The sequence below is a fragment of the Sceloporus occidentalis genome, unplaced genomic scaffold, assembly GCF_023333645.1.
Source record: "Sceloporus occidentalis isolate IW3139 unplaced genomic scaffold, rSceOcc1.0.p SCAF_6, whole genome shotgun sequence".
NCBI lineage: Eukaryota > Metazoa > Chordata > Lepidosauria > Squamata > Phrynosomatidae > Sceloporus > Sceloporus occidentalis.
Genome location: NW_028316986.1, coordinates 100331288 through 100349103, shown reverse-complemented (window position 1 = coordinate 100349103; position 17816 = coordinate 100331288). Strand labels below are relative to the sequence as shown.

Genomic DNA, 17816 nt, shown 5'->3' with positions numbered 1-17816 from the left:
TAGTATATAGTGGTAGATTTAATGTATATTATTATGGAATATTTGTATCTTAGGGCAGTTTCACTCATGGTCTTGTTATTCCAAAGCAATCTCCATGCAGGAATAAATATTTATTGCTAATACTTATAAATCATGGAATGAGGTTTGGGCACCAGCAATGCTTAAAAATAGAACTATGAATTTTATATATATTGCTACTCTACCCTTCTAGCGGTATTCTGAATGGGCTGCAAGGCTATTGGGAATTATGCTACAGTTCTGTGAAGCTGATTTACTGTTCCCATCAGAACCTGTGAAGAAGAGAAACATTCTATTTCAAAGTAGTTTTTCATGTAACAGATAGAGCACTTGATGGAAATAGAAAAAGCTGATAAATGAGCTCCTTTTTAAAAAAAAATGCTGAAGGATGACATTTTGTGTTGATTTTTCACATGAGGAAACATTATGCTGGTGCAATACTCCAGTATAAAAGAAAAAATGGATTAAAATGTCACATTTTCTCTTTTAACTGCATTAAAAACATTTTACAATCTCCAATTTGAGGTGCAACTCATTTCAAGCTTTTCTTGCTACATGTTATCATCATTGCTGTATTTGAGGGGTGGGCATGTTCAGAAGGTCTGGGAGCTAATTTTATGCCTTAGAAATTTTCAGCATCTGCACATGCAAAAATACCTCCCCCCAAAAAAAATTAACAAAAGAAAAGAAATTGGGAAGTGACCAGAAATTTTCTGATTTTAAAAGAGATTTTTGAATTGTTACACAGTGCAGGGAGAGGGAAGGATTTGGGGTCTGTTTAAAAGGTGAATTTCCATTCATGGAAGCTTCAGTGAGAGGTAATTTCACCCACCCATCCCAAGAGGAGACTTGGGGCCTGTGTCTACAACAGCAGCCTTAGAGGAGCTGCATTTTCCTCATCCCTATTCTGTAATTTGATGTATGCTGAGTGATATGTTACTTTCCTTGAAAAAATGCTGTAAACAGATCATTACTAGGGGAATAAAGTTAAGCAACCTTTAGAAACACTTATCTCTGATTGTTTTGTTTTTCTTCTATTCAGAGCTTGGAAAATGGCTAGAACCTCACTGCTTTGCTAGCTGGGATATTCTAGGAGCTGTAAATCCTAAAAAGTAACTTTTCCAATTACAGTGTATGGTTGGGGCAATGTCAAAATATTATTTTGGATCCCAGGCACCCATAAATGAAAGATTCTAGTTCACAGACAAATCAAAATCCAGCAGATGGTTCTACTTAAGGGATGGATGGGACAACTGTTTTCATCTATACAGTCAGCCCTCTGTATCTGTGGATTTTTTATACACAGATTCAAGCATCCATGGCTTGAAAATATTTTTAAAATATATAAATTCCAAAATACAATCCTTGACTTTGCCATTTTATATAAGGGATATCATTTTACTATGTCATTCTTTTAATGAGCATCCACAGATTTTGGTATCAATGGAGGGTCCTGGAACCAAACCCCCACAGATACCAAGGGCCCACTGTAATATACTTTCTCCACCAACTGCTTCTCCCATCCCTGCATTCTTCCAGAGGATTCCCCAATTCTCCAGAATAGATTTTCAGGGAGATCAGAAGTGTCGAGGGGGGAGGAAGAACTGATGAAAGTTTGGCAGTCTTCCTTCCTACTATCTATCAAGAATGCCCATAGGTAGAAGACTGGGGGAACAGGAGGAGCAGATGCAGGACACTGGGTATTGCTTGTAATGCAGTTTCATTATTTGTAGAGGTCCTGTGATAATAATAACATGGTATCTGGCATTCCGATAGTGACTTCCATATGAGCAGAAGTATAGGTACAGAGATGGCAAAATGAGAGCATTGCTTGCAAATAAGAATTTTGCTCCTCCCCTGAATGAATTCTTCCTCCAGTCCCCACATTTCTCGCATTGCACTAATGTTAGTGCACTAACATTAAAAATGTAGTTGGGCATTTAGAAAAATATTTTAGGCATTTTTAAAAAGGGAGGGGACAGGTGAAAATGCTGTTGTTTGAATGGATTTCATTGTATCAGTCTCAATAATGGCAGGAATTTGAGGGTTGAAGAAAAATGTCGTTTTGGGGTGGAATTCTTATTTGAGAGGGGGAATATCACCCAGTTACAACCCAGTGCATTAGTTCCTTTCAGCCATGATATATAACATTCATGTTCAGTTTAAGGTTATGGAAGCAGCGTTGTACGTACAGTGTCACTCCAGGAGTGGTACCACTGGGCATTGCCCATGCAGAAATTTATGGAGCAGTGTAACCGTGCATTTTGCATTTCCTTGTTCATCCAGTTGCAGAATGCTGCAGTTACATAATTTCATGGGTGTAAAATTACACTCCCATCTCCTGATGTCAGATCTTGGCTGTTTTGTTTTGCTTTTGGTTTTGTTACCTTGTTGCAGGACTTCTTATATTACCATTTATCATCTATTTTTAAAATACATGCAACATTTGACATCTGGTGAGAGTGTGTCTGCATCACCTTCTACCAATGTCAAGGGTGTGAGAAAACTGGGAATGTGTTTTGAAACTGTGCAAGATCAGCTAAGGAGGGTTATTGGAAAAAGCAAGGGTAATGTGATGTTGGATGGAGTACATACATTATGCCGTTTAATCCTCAGTGCAAGTAATATAAGGAAGGAAAATGCATCTGTTGGATGTGTAAAGTAAGAGAATGAAAAAATTCTAAGTACCTTCAGTGATGTGGTGATTTGGGTGTTGGACTAGGACCTTGGAGACCAGGGTTTGGCCTTGATTGATTTTGGGCTAGTCACAGTCCCATGGGAAGGCAAAAGCCAAAAACCTCTTTGAACAGATATTGCTAGGAAAATCCCATAGTAGGGTTGCCAAAAGTTGGAAATGATTTTAAGGCACACAAGAACAATTGCCTCCTAGTGAGGTACACACACATCTGTACATGAGGGAGATTATCTTGGTAGTTTTTCTTCTTTGTTCCTGCCATGTCCTTTTAGCTTTATGGTTCATTTGCTCACCTGTCCATCTCTATTAGCACTTGAAGCAAATACTGTGATGTGAGTAGCATACAGTTGAAGCTTATACCCATTAATTCCATGCCAACACTAAATATTCCCTCCCTCCACCCCGCACCCCCCAAAACATCAGAAGCACATTGAACAGTGTCAGTTGATTGATTGCATAGGAAATATAACTACTGAGATCAGGCTTCATCGTTTTAAAAGGTGTCATCAGAAAACTACCAAGCTGGTAATTTTATCAAAGAGAGAGAGAGAGAGAGATCAGATTTGTCTGGCCTGACTTGTTTTTCTGAAACCCATGTTGACTTTTTGTGATTATGGAATTGCCTTCTAGATGTTCACAGACTCTCTGTTTAATGATCTGCTCCAGAATCTTTCCTGGAATTGATGTCACACTAACTGGACGATAATTGTTGGGATCCTCCTTTTTCCCCTTTTTGAAGATAGGTACAACGTTTGCCCTCCTCCAGTCTGCTGGGACTTCTCCTGTTCTCCAGGAGTTCTCAAAGATTACAGCGTGCCCGCTCCTTATACGGTCACGCCATACGCAGCTTCTGGTTTACACGGAAGCCATGCTGTAATACTTTGAATGGTGCATGTGTACGCTGCATGTGGACGCTGCACCACCACGTGCACAAGCCCCATTCACTATAATGGGGCTCAAGCATAGGCAGAATTCGCCTTACCGGTGTGTGTGTGTGTGTGTGTGTGTGTCTGGAACGGATCCCCCGTAAGGCGAGGTTCCACTGTATTGCCTCCGATATTACATTTGCCAGTTCTTTTAATTTTCTTGGATGTAGTTCATCGGGTCCTGGAGACTTATAGTCATTTAAATTAACCAGATATTCCTGTACTATCTCTTTACTTATTCTGTATTGAATTTCCCCTATTCTGTCCTCTGCTTCATTTTCCTCCGTTTTCCTCAGGTTGAGCACCCTTTGCCTTTTCTGAGAAGACTGAGGCAAAGAAGGTGTTGAGTAATTATGCCTTTTCTCTGTCCTCTGTTAGCATTTTGCCATCTTCTCCATGCAGTGGCCCTACCATTTCCTTCTTCTTCCTTTTGCTGCGGACATATCAAAAAAAGCCCTTTTTATTGTGCTTAACTTCTATAGCAAGCCTGAATTCATTCTGCGCTTTAGCTTGTCTGACTTTACCCCTACACATGCTATCCCCACACATACTGTTATTCAACAGTAAATCTTTCCATACATTGTGATGAGAGCTTTAAAGATAACTGGTTGTTGTTGTTTGAAAAGAAAAGAAAGGGACATAAAAATTTACCATAGTTTGATTATTTCTTCCATTTTGCTCCTGTGAGTACTCTATATACTCATCAGACTGCAGCTCTCAGCATTCTTCACCGTATATAGTCATCCAGAAATTTTAGTCTAAAAATTCAGTCCAAAAAACAGAGTTGAGTTATCCACGGGTAAAGGTCTCCAACCACTGTAATCCAGCCTTAGACATCCACGTGAGGCTGCATCTACACTGCAGAATTAATGCAGTTTGACACCACTTTAATGGCAGTGGCTCAATGCAATGGAATTCTATCCTTATTTGTCGAACAGCTCTGATGTTACAACAAAAACACAAATCCCAGGATTCCATAAAATGGAGCCATGACAGCTAAAGTGGTATCAAACTGCATTACTTCTGCAATGTGGGAGCAACTGAAGTCCCAAACAGCAATGGGTCTCAGCATTTGCCATTTTTCATGCTTTTCCTGCTGACTGGTGAAAAAGAACCCCACCCACCACAGACAGAACAGAAGCCAAAAGGGAAGGATGAAGCAAAGAGGAGAAGCCTCAAGACTTGCTAGGAAGCTCCTGAGAACCACTTTTAGCTGTGGATTCCTCCTACCTTAAGTAATGGAGTTAACAACAAGCACAGAAAGAAAATGGCAGCTTTTAGGGTTGTTATCTTCTCAGGAAAACAATTCCAGTAATTCAGGGGGTATCGGGGGAAGGAGGTGGATTTAAGCTACAGAATGTGGAAGCTAAGCATTGTGCTAGTGCAGGAATTTATGTTTTATTCTTATAAGCTTATAATTCCCTCTTTTTGCGCTCACCCTAACAATAACCTGAAAGTCAAGTCATCACAATTTATGAGCAACTGGACCAGATCTGATGGTGTACCATGGCGTAGCAGGAGCTGCTTGGCAAAGCTGAAAAGATTGCAATAGGGCTGTAATTTGATTTTAAATATCTTAATTAATAAGGTAATCAAATTAAACTTGCCTGAATTTGCATGTGGGCAAAGATATATTTCTGGAGCAAGACATAGGCGGCATTGTTTTAGAAAAGGCATTCCTTCTTGTGCAAGAAAAAAAATGGAGAATCTTGAGAAATCCAGAATTTGTATGATGCCTGAGATATGGATCTGTTAACTCTGTGTGTGTGTGTGTGTGTGTGTGTGTGTGTGTGTGTGTGTACAAACACACTAAAATAAGTTGGTTAATTAAACAGGAGCAGTATTTCAGTCATTCATTGGATATACATTTGTACACCTCCGTGCTCCATGCTGCCTGTTTTTACCCCACATCGTTGCCACAGCAACCAAAAGGCGTGACAACAACGCACTCCCTCTCAGGAGCAAAAAGAAGCTGCCAAAAGCAGCTTCCTGGAAGGGGTGTGATTGGCACGCTCACGCACTCTGATCGCGTCACTTCCGACCAGCTCAGTTTGGGCACTGCACCCTGCTCGTGCTATCATGGTGCTGTCTGTATAGAGCAATGATAGCGACCTCCTCACAAACTAGGGCTGCTGGGCATGTAAATGTGCAGCCTCATCTAGCCCTAGTTTGCGGCAAGGACACGGAAAAATACCCTTCTGTACCAGGCCGTAGTTCAGAAATATAGCAGCCACAGTATCCTCATTGTTGGTTCATTGATGGATTACAGGTCTCTATTTGATGTGTCTTCTCTGGTTCAAGATGTTTTAAAGCATAAATCCAATTGCTAGTCCCAGCCACTATAGATCCATTGAACGAATTGATGAATGGTAAGTCAACCCTTATGTAAACACCATTGATTCTGTGGCTCAGTGCTAACTTGGTTGAAATTAGAATGAGGACCGAGTATTTTCTCTAATTATCATGTAATCAGAGGCCTTGTGGATTTTTTCTTTCAAGTGGTTACTACTTGGATCTTAGGCAAAGCCTACCTGGGTGTGCACGCGAAGAAGAAGATGAGCAGAGAATTTAATTTAATTAAAGGTCATCTCAGGAACAGCACTAGTAAGAACCAGTTATAATGCTACACAGAATTTAAAGCTACTTAACATTTATTGTATTCTCTTTTAATTTGAGGTATGGACTTTTATTTCTTATTTTTATAGAGCTAATTTCTTGGCATGAATTGAGAAAATGGAAGAGACAGAGTCATCAACAGTGACTTCAGATTTTACAGTGCTTAACACAATGCATGGAAAAACTGTACAACTGCAAAGTTTCAAATTTACCAGACATGTAGAAATGCAGAAATTCCTTTTCGTAAGAGCCTTTCCTTGTGTAAGTCATGTATTTCTTGCAGCAGCCACCCTCTCAGCCTAACATACCATATAATGTTGCTGTGGTAATAAATAGAGAGCTAGAAGTAGGCCCTCCACCCTGAATTCCCTGGAAGGAGCAGGGAGAGACGCTAGTGTAATAAATAAATAGTTGCTAATTATATGGCAGGAAAAATTAGTTTCTAGTACATTCCAATTTATGGAATGGCCTGCCGGACGAGATCTGTCAAATTACCAATCTAGAGAGTTTTAAAAAGGCCATTAAGATGGATCTCTTCCCGCAAGCCTTCCCGGAATAAAATGCTCGGCCACAAATAAGGCTTCCCATCCAGCGAACTCTGTCCATGATGATTTTTATTTAGCTTAGTCGGTTTTGATATGTAGTTTTAATCTTACATTGTTTAATCTTGTTTTAAGGGGGGGGGTATTATGTATATATGGATGTATTTTAACCTGTTGTACACCGCTTTGATTGCCTGGCAAAACGCGGGATAGAAATAAAAATTATTATTATTATTATTATTATTATTATTATTATTATTATTTTACAACATACAGTTTAGTGAGCTGTCATTGATATAGCTTGTATTCTAGTAATTTTATAAAATTTATACTAGTGTGTCGGATGAGATAATGAATATGACTGAGATCTTTGTACCTTAGTTTGCCCAAGGAATGAATAAATGAAACAACTCTTCCATATTGAATTAGAAATTGCTGCCATCTACAGTAACTCCAGAAACATTGCTAAAGAAGGCCACATTGTATTTTCCTTCATGCAATTTCATTTTGCTCAAATATTTGGGGTGGTGGTGGTGGTGGAGTGGATAACAGGATGCCTATCCCAGTGATACGATTCAAACCACTTTGAAATGGTTCAAAAAGACTATTTTACTTTGGTGACAACAGATTTATTTTCTGCATTTACAATAATAGGAGCTACACAAAAGATTCTATTAAAATAATGTGATAATGCGTCTATTTCCCATAAGCTTTCTCAAAAGTGTATGGCCATTTTAAAACAGACGAACAATAAATTCCACAAAACTATTTTTCTGAAAGGTTCACAAAGAAAATTGGAGGATTCTTGGAAGCATTTAGGATCAACAGGCTTGAATAATTTTCAAATATCTGATGCAGCTGCACCTGCTGATAGCTGCTGTTGTAATCCAAAGAAGAAGAAGAAAGGGAGGAAAGTGGTATTCAGAATAACTGTACTGCAGAAGCTAGAGAAACTAGTATATAAAATGTATCTGTCTATAAATCCGTGTTCAAAATCAAATCTTCAGTAAACAGAATAAAATGCTTCCAAAATAGAATAAGGCAAAAGAAAATGAGAGAAGAAATGGAAATGCATTTTTAAAAAATGCTGCTGGAAAAGGAAAGGAAGAGAATGAATATGGTGTATTGAACAGAAATGTTTTCATTCTTTTGTCCTGCCTCAACTACTGTTCAATATCTCTGAATTACCACAGGTTATATTCAGGTCAACCATTTATAATGTTACGTATTTCTACCATCTCCAGAGATTTTTTTTGTCATTCAGCTTAAAATAAAAAAGCAACATTAGACTGAAGTCCTGATCTTCCTAATGAAAATACACCAATGACAATACATTAAAAGCCACAGGTCTATTAAAATAGCATGAAATAGTCAGTAGGTTGAAACAATATGGATCTAAAAAGTTCCAGTGAATAAAAAAGTTTTTGTCTAAAACTGAAAAGATAATACAATAGGAATGTGGGACAATAATAGGCAATAAATAATCAAATAATCAAATAAATAATCCAATTTATTTATTATTTGATTATTTACTTACATACTTACTTACTTATATGATTTTTATCTCACTCTTCCCCTAATATGGGACCCAAGGAAGCTTACATTATAAGGTAAAAGAAAATGTCTAAAATAGCATGTGGTACAAAAGTTTAAGAACATTAAACAATCAATCCAATGAAAACGTTACTTTAGAACAGATTGAGTATCCTTTATCCCAAATGCTTGAGACCAGAAGCATTTAGGATTTCAGGGTTTGTTTTTTTTTCTTTTCAGATTTTGAAAAACTTTCATACACATAATGAGATGATGGGACCCAAGCCTAAACAGGGAGTTCATTTATGTTTCATATACACCTAATACACATAGCCTGGATGGAGGTCATTTTATACAAAATTTTAAATAGTTTTGTGCATGAAACAAAGTTTGTGAACATTGTACCATCAGAAAGCAAAGTCCCTGCACTAAAGGTTAGAAAGCATCCATTTTTTGGAGCTTTAAGCTAGGTAGGAAATCCTGGGAGCTGTGGTCCAAAAGAAAGTTCTTAATGTATGACAATGAATATATAACAGGCAATCTTTGAAGTAATGTGATCCTAAACTGCAAAGACCTTTCAAGTGTTTCAAAAACTTTGAAAATATTCACGGAGACTGAACAGCTGAGAAATTCTTAGAGAAATTGTTCTTGGAGCAAACTAGAAAGAATGAATGCTTTAACTACGATATATGAAAGTTTACACAGAATGAATACTCCACAGAAATGTTTAGACTTGGCTTATCTCCCGATCCTTCATAAAAGGATTAATTTTCTTATAGGTCAGTTAGCTTTTCCACCTCCTGATGAATTTGATGATCTGAATATGTAGTGTCAGAGCACTGTGTTTGTAGACAGAAGCTGTGTTGCAGTAGCTCTTTTGAAATTTGCAGCAGATACCCTCCCACGTCTCCTTTTGAACTTTTTATTTCTACTAAGCAAAACTTATTCAGACACCTTGCAATTTAAAACTCTATTAAAAGCAGGAAAATGAGATCAGTGCCCTTCTGTGTGTGTGTTTTTCTCTTTTTACCTAGTCTGTTCCATCAACATGTGTCAAGCCTGTAATAAATTTGCCAGGCTGTCAAAAGCTGTCATGCTGTCTCCCTGTACTGAAAGCCATTGAGCAAGGGAAAGATTTATCTTAGAGCCTAAGGGAAAACCAATAAAGTGGAACCATCACTTTCCTAACTTGTATCTAAAATTGAAGGGCTTTACTGACTGGGAGATCCAAGCTTATCTTCAGCACTCGGTCAATTTAATTTTGCTTTCCCTTAACTTTTCTCTCAATATTAATTGAATACAGTAGGAATTTAATGCAGACACCAGTGAAAGAGCGTTGGATGTTCATACTGACAACTGTTCAGTTCACAGGCTTAATTTGGCTCTGTTTAATTTGTTGTTACACTATGTGCCTTGAAGGACTATGCACACTTGCCTTTATTTGTTAGGTATTTACTTCTGAGATCTGAGATGTGCTGAGCCTGGAGCAACAGAGGTTGTGGTGGTGGTCCAAGACACCAAGCGACATAATGTAATTATGGAATATGCTACCAGACACAAGTTTTTTTGTTGTGTGCCTTCAAGTCATTTCTGACTTATGACAACCCTAAGATGAACATATCATTTTGTTTTGTTTTGTTTTGTTTTTTTGGCAAGACTGGTTCAGAAATGGTTTGCCCTTGCCTTCCTCTGAGGCTGAGAAAGTGTGACTTGTCCAAGGTCACCCAGTGGGTTTCCATGGCTGAGCAGGGATTTGAACCATGATCTCCCAATGTCCTAGTCCAACAGCCATACCATTAAACCACACTGGCTCCTGATAAAACAAGTACTGCTTTTTGAAAACTTCTGTTTCTGTTGTGATCAAGAGTAGATCTTCATGCTTATATCTCACAAACTGTAAAAAAAAAATAGAAGGCAGGGATAGTAGCATGAATTATGTGTTCTGTGGTGATGGTTTATGGAGCATCCCAGTCCATCCTTCTAGATATGGAAAATTGGCAATGATGGGAAGTAGGTGTTGTTTTACCTTCATCAAATGAATTTCTGATGAGTTTTAAATAAGTGCCTATATTCATTTTAGAGATAGCAGCCACTGAAGTTATTTTATCCTTTAGGAAGGAAAAAACCCTCCCTCTGTCTTTTGGGATTGGGTAATCTTGCTCAATTGAAAGTCAGGCATTCCGATGTTAGGGTTCTAAAATCAATTACTAAATGAGGCGGGGCAAAGGCAGGTAATTTAATCCAGGTTAGAATGTTAAATTCCTATCTAAAGATTAGAAGCCTCAAAACAGGAGGCAAAGGTAGGAATATTAGGAATAGTGCCTTATCCCAGGTCAGACACATTGTCCAATTAGCTCAGCATTGTCCAGTCAGACTGTCTGCAACTCTCTATAAATTTATAAGCAGTGAGAAGAAAATTGCTAAAATTATTTGTTGTTTTCTTCAAGAAGAAATGTGAACAATGGCATTCTTAAATCACAGTGTATGCCTGAAGAGGGCTAGAGTCAAACAGGAAATAGTGCTGTGCGGGGTAGAACTTAGTGGAACAATACATCACACACAGTAACCCTTGGAAATGGTGCAGTATACAACCCAAATTATTTAGGAAAGGAACACTTTTCTGGTAGCATAGGTTTATGGATTGTATGAGACTTTCTGTACAAGCTACGCACAAAATATCATACATTTCCACCTGGTGTTTCTTTTGCTTATGATTCTTTTTATTCTATCATTGGGACTACCACACAACCCTTGAGAGCTGAAAGGCGCAAACACAGTTACTAACAAAGATGTTCTTTCAGAATTTATCTTCCTTGCTGCCAAGACAATGATCAGCAGAAAGATTTGTAGTAACAACAATCCGGGTGCGGAAGATCTGTCAAAAAGCAATTTTACAATATATTAATATATCTGAGAGGAAAGTAAATAAAATTCCCAAGTGAATCATTCAGAGCAAAGATGGTTATTTTTATACTCTGTCTGGAATCCTTTATTTACAGCTTGAAAGTGACCTAGAATAAGAGAAATATAATGGTGCCTTGCATGCAAGGAAAGATGGCTAATTGGCCAAAGAGAGTAGGGGGGAAAGAGGAAAGAGGACAAAAAACCAGCACAAAAAACCAGCACAGGGCCAGTTAAAAGAAACTGTCCTTGACATAAAATGAGAGATGAAGGAAAAAATTCTTTAAAGGGCTGGAAAATTAAACTTAGCACAACCAATTGAAATTAAGCAGAGGGGTGGACAGAAGGGGTGGAGTATTGTATTAAGTGTCACCATGATAGCTTTTTACATGCCTCTTAATACCCTGACTGCTAACGCTGCTTATAGAATATTTTGAAATGTACCATTAGAACTTCGTAACAGGCAAACTATTTTGTATTGTCCATTTGTGCTGCACTGATCAACCATATTTAGAACCATATCTAGCCCATCTGCATATTCCTATATTTGGGGAATTTCTGCTTTTACATATACTAATCTACTGATATATATTCCCTATATTTCAGTTTATTGATTGTATATCATACTTTATCAAATTTAATTTTTTTAAAAAATAATGCACTTGTTAACTGTAACTATAAATTCCAGGAAATGAATCTGGGTTTGAAGCAGGACCTTTAAAGACAGTGAAAGAGAGTCTAATTGTTGAATCCATAAAGGACGTTTTTAAGTAGAAATCATGTGGACTCTTCAGGCTAAATCCCATTGCTAGCTCCCAGTGGGAATGTCAGTGCTTTTGTAATTTCTGTGGATGTGGTGGGTGGATTCTAGTGAGAGTGACAAATTAGGTAACTTCTATTTAGTAAAGTAGACTAACTGAAAGTTCTATTCATCTGTCCTACTTGTGACTTGCAATTAGGTTTTAAGCATTCCATTGCTGATGTTAAGTTGATCTGACCTGTTGCACTTACTAGATGGTAGACTTTTGGCATCACAGGCAAACATTTCTGATCACCCTGGAAGAATAAGGTGTCACTAGTATCACAAACAATGTTTACACTCATAAATCTACACACAACTTGCATATTTGCTTCATTCATGTGAGAAGCCTTTAAAAGGTTCTGGGGAAAAGCTGGTGTCCCTGTCTCACTCTCTGTATGCATAGTACATAGGGCCTGAATACTCAGGGGCGCAGAGGGTGTGGTCTGCACCAGGTGACAGCCTAAGGAGAGGTGACACCACTGCTTCCCAAACACCTGCTTTTGGGCAGAAATGTGATGCCCCTGTTGCCATGTATACACCATAACATCCTGTCAACCAGGTTTTACACTGAGCTATATATGTTTGGAAACAGCAACTGTTGATATTCTGACTACAACAGGAGAAAAGGGTGCCAGTGATGATATCCAAAGCCCTAAACAGCACGAGACCTCAATACTTGAGGAGTACCTCTCTTTACATACACTTCCCTGAGAAAAGGTTTTGAAACAAAAGTGATTCCCCACCCTGGAGGGTTGGGCCCTCCTCTGTCCTTCACTGGAGGGGCCAGTGCACTCTGGGAGAACCTGGGAGAGGACCTTTTGTTCCCGGGTATGGAATAACCTCAGACAATGGTGTCACCAGGGGGTGCAGGCGGCACCAGGCGACACCCTAAGGGAAGTGGTGACACCACTGCTCATGAAACATCAGCCTTTTGGCAGAAACAGGGCATTCATCTATGTCTCTTTACAATGCTGAAGAGATGGTGTGTGTGGTGAGGGTCAGTGAGAGGTTGGGGACTATGTAACTGATGATTTGCTGTGTATGTACAGTGGACCCTTGCCTTACGTGGGGGATCTGTTCTGGAAACCCCCCCCCCCGCGTAAGGCAAATTCCACCTATGCTCAAGCCCCATTCATTTGAATGGGGCTCGTGCGCATGGTGGCGCGGTGGCGCGTGCACCCCACGCAATCCCCGCGGCTTGAGCATGTGTGCTCAAAGCCACGTATAGCACGCCTATGTGTAACACGGGCATGCTGTATTGTATTTTCTTTTATTGTAACCCACTTCAATCCATAGGAAGACATAGGCTAAAAATAAACATTATTATTATTATTATTATTATTATTATTGGGAGAAAGTAGAGGCCCATGTTTTTTTAGAAAATCAAAATTACATTTTTTAAAAATAAAAAGGTTAAAACAATATGTTATAAAAAAGGAATATCTAAAAACCTCACGTTTTATCAAATTTTCACTTTAACCACATGAAACTATGTACATGTAAGTACATTTAGACTGTGCATATGATATTGCAATTTTAAAGGTATAATTTTAATTTTGCCAGTTGTCACAACTACTGCCTATCACTGATATATGGGAGTTACAATTTATGGATAACATCAGTGCAAAAGCATTACTAAGGGTTCTGTATGGTGTGGTATGGGAGTAGGTCAATGGGGAGGTGACACTATTAGTTATCGCACTGGGTGACACCAACCGGAGTGAGGCTACTGCTCTCAGAAGCCTGATTAAACCTAATGCTAGTGATATTTCCACATTAAGTAAAAATATAGGTTTTAACTAAAGGATCGATTTAGTATCCTTTAAGATCTAATGGATTCCATTTTAACTTACATATGGTGTTTACTTGTTTTTACCCATTTTAACTGGGGTTTTAGCTGTCCTATTTTTAACATAGCCAATTGTTTATTATGTTTTTCATCTGTTTCTATTACTTCTATTATTTTAAAATGCTTTAAATTTGTTAAAGTAATTTTACTGTATGCTGCCCTGAGATTGCGTTCTATAGGTCAGACTATAAATATTTTAATTAAATAATTAAATTGTTCCTTGTATACCATGGAGTCATCTTTCATGTCACCTTTGAGCACTCTCAGTACTGGGCTTATGCTGCTTGGTAGGGCACTTCCTATATCATAGAAATAGACTCTTCCCCTCTCTTCCCTCATATATACTTTAAATCTGCTCTACATCATCACTTGGCCTTGGGGAGACATGTGAAAGACAGCAGAGGGAAGCAAGAATCCATTCCATCTGTTAGACAGTTGGATGGATATTACTGGTTTTGACCTTAGGGATGTCTCGGCTAATTGGTAATGCTGATTCTATTGTATTTCTGTCTTCCTTGTTTCTTTTAGGGAGCTCCTGCTATCTATAGCCCTTGGGCAGGTCCTGTCCCTCCTTATTTGTGGTATTAGCCTGACCAGCAAGTATTTGTCTGATGATTTTCATGCCAACACTCCAGTCTTTCAGAGCTTCCTAAACTACATTCTCCTATTTTTGGTCTACACTACAACATTAGCTGTTAGACAAGGTAAGTGGCATTCTCTTGAGGGTGGAATAATTATTGCATGCTCCCTGGATGTTTAGAGGCTATGTCCATTGTAATAAATAGTTGTTTCCCTGTATAACATACTAAAACATTCTCTAGTTCGTTAAAAATAAAATGTCAGGCTCCTTCAGGAAAAAAAATACAAACGAATGTCAATGTACCTTCTCTAAACTTGTCTAGTTCTTGACATCTCTACTTAGGTTTAGGTCTTGGATATCTAACAGATTATCTGACAGACTATGGGGCAAAATAGGCCACCTCTTCTGAAGGCAGTTTTGGGTTGTGGCAACTGTATGCCATGGCCCTAATCCACCTTTTTGCTGGCCGAAAAAGGAGTGGCAAAGAGCTGTTCCTTTTTGGGCTGGCCACAGTCAACTTTAAGTTGCATATAAATGCCACACTGCCGAAGCACCTGGAAACTGGCACCCATGTAACCGGCCAGGCAGCTTCCAGGCGGCCTGGGAGCGTGGCATGTAAATGGCTGAGCCTGCCCAAAACCTGAAATCTTCTCGGTCCCTTCACAGGCTCATCTGGTGGGGACATGAGATAGGGCCTTCTTAGTGGCTGTCTATAGGCTCTGGGTCTCCCTTCACTGGGAAGCCAGAATGGAAACAGCTGTGGTGGTCCCTTTCTCCTCTGCATCGTTGGTGCAGCCGTTTGGTTGCCATGCCAACGATGCAAGGGCCGAAAAGGAGCGCCATAAGCAGCCTGGGGCAATGCGGAGACATCATGAGTGTGCCACACCATTTTGACATGGCACATGCATGACATCATCATTATACTAACGTGTGGTTGGTGCATGGTCCCTAATTAGGGTTGCCATAATTCTCTACTATAAACCTACTATAAATTATTAGGATTAACAATTGTAGGATAAAATTTAGCCCAAAATGGAGAACATTAAATGTCCTACATTTTGGGCTAAATTTTATCCTACAATTGTCCTGCATTTTGGTCTAAATTCTGTCCTACATTTTGTCCCGGTTTATAGTAGAGAATTATGGCAACCCTATCCCTAACCCTAGTATCGCTGCTGCCACGCCGCACTTGGGCCATCTGTTCCACGCTCAAGTTAGGCAAAGACTTTTTCATTAAGGCAGGCTTTTAGAACTGAAGATTTTGCTTTTGCTTTTTTTTACAGGCTTTAGAAGAGCATGCATTTAAAATTATTTAAATATTTTAGTACAGTAGAGTCTCAATTATCCGTCCTTCAGACATCCAACATTCCGGATTATCCAACATCGCGGCTGCTTGGGGGCATGGCTTTAGGCATTTCCGCGCACCCCAGACACGCCTCCAAACATGGCAGCCGTGACGGGCAAGGAGAAAAGGATGAGTGAAGCCTTGCCCCAAAACATGGCCCCAAGTGTGGCAGCGACGAGCAAGGCAAGTACCTCCAGACCCCAAAACAAGGGCCAAAGCATGACAACGGGAAAGGCGATGGGCACAGCCAGGCCCCCAAACACGCCCTCCGGATTATCCGACATTTTCGGCTGTCCGACTATCAGCTCGCCAGTTTATGTCGAATAATTGAGACTCTACTGTACTTTATTTTAATGTTAACTTTTGTGTGTTTTTCACTACTTGTTTTAAACCTGAGTCCCAGTTTGGGGGGAAATGGTATAAACATGAAAGCTATTATTAGGATTAATAAGCTACTAAGCTCTGGAAAATAGCACTGGTGGTAGTTCTCTGCTTGGGTTCTTAAGTAATGGTAAATTGTTTTGCTTTAGGCTACAGGTAAGAGGTTGTATTGTAGTCATCAGTGTTTTCAACTCTTCCTAGCTTTAAAGTACAAAGGATTTGGCAGCAGCCCTACTGCTTCAGTTACATCCTGGTGTTTCATGTCAGGTAGACTGTACCCCATGTGAAGGACAAAAACTTACTTGCGCCCCATGGGACACTTCTGATTAAACAGATGTTGCTCTGTTCACCTGCAGGGAGGCTTCTAAATGAGGAGTTCAGTTAACACTCTGTCAAACTAGCAGAGAATTACCTCAGAGACTTCAATCTGCAATCTCATACTATGGAGAAAACTTGCTCCAGCAGTTTTCCTTTTTTTCCCCACTGCTTAGATTGACAGAATTGTAGGAAGTGAACACAATCCAAAACCTGCTGTGTGAGCTGTGGTCCTTTCACTATCTAGTTTCCCAACAAACCTACTGGAACTTGACTCTAACCAAGAACCTACATTGTATTTGCACGGTTTAAATCTACACTCACATAGTTAAGTCACAGATGCTGTGTACCACTCTTCTGCTGAATACCAACACTGCACAACCAATTGTGCATCTGCAAATGTGCCTGCTGTTTCCACAATGCCAGTGAATCAAGTGATATGTTAAAGTCACATGCCATCCAAAAATGTACAACTCTGTATTCAATATTTACTTGCAGAACTCTCCTAAAACAACTGTTAACTGAATACAGATTTTACGCCATGGCCAAAAAGTACAACCACATGTGTAAGGGAATGTGTGTCTGTGTGTACACACCTTCAAATCATTTCCAACTTATGGCAACCCCAAAGCAAACCTTGCATGGTTTTCTTGGCAAGTTTCTTCACAGGGGATTGCCACTGTCATCCTCTGAGAAAGTGTGACTTGCCCAAGGTCACCCAGTAGGTTTTCATGACCAAGTGGGAAATCAAACTCTCCAGAGTCATAGTCCAAGATTCTAACCATGTTGACTAATTGTGCATAAAACACCAACAAAATTCCAGCCTCCATGTATATGTGTGGGGGAGCTTTCTCTAAATCTTTATGTGAATATGTTGAGGCATGCCCAAGCCCATTTAAACTGGGGATGGGGATAACTGAACATGTGCATAGCATCTCTTCTTTGGGATTCAGGGCTACAAGATGAAGTTGGTGCCTGTTTTTCCAACTTATTACAGCCAGACAGCCAGTCCACACCACACTTTCCTCCCTTGAATGTGAGAGCAATACATTCCAAATTATGTATTTTCCTAGTAACAAATTAAAGGGTACAGGTTTGAGAGTATAATGAAGTTACACTTTAAAAGCCATGTTACAAGTGGGAATGAAGTCATTTTAACAAGGAACATTTTCTAATTACTTTTCAAGTTCATTTTAAAGGTATTTTCTAGAGGCATTATGACAGGAATGTTTTGAGTTTTATGCAGTCCCTTCTCAGTTCTAAGGCTTTTCCACCCCAGAAAAGTAACTGAAAAGTAGTGAGTAACTCAATGA

At 39.3% G+C, this 17816-nt stretch overlaps 1 protein-coding gene across 1 annotated transcript in view; it reads left to right on the top strand.

Annotated features, from left to right (window-relative positions):
- The window catches only part of LOC149311166 (solute carrier family 35 member F1), a 265295-nt gene that overhangs the window by 122812 nt on the left and 124667 nt on the right, over positions 1–17816 (top strand). The window contains exon 2 of the mRNA XM_089530505.1: positions 14411–14586. Within this exon, the coding sequence (XP_089386631.1) occupies positions 14411–14586 (176 nt within the window). The remainder of the gene's footprint in view (positions 1–14410; positions 14587–17816) is intronic.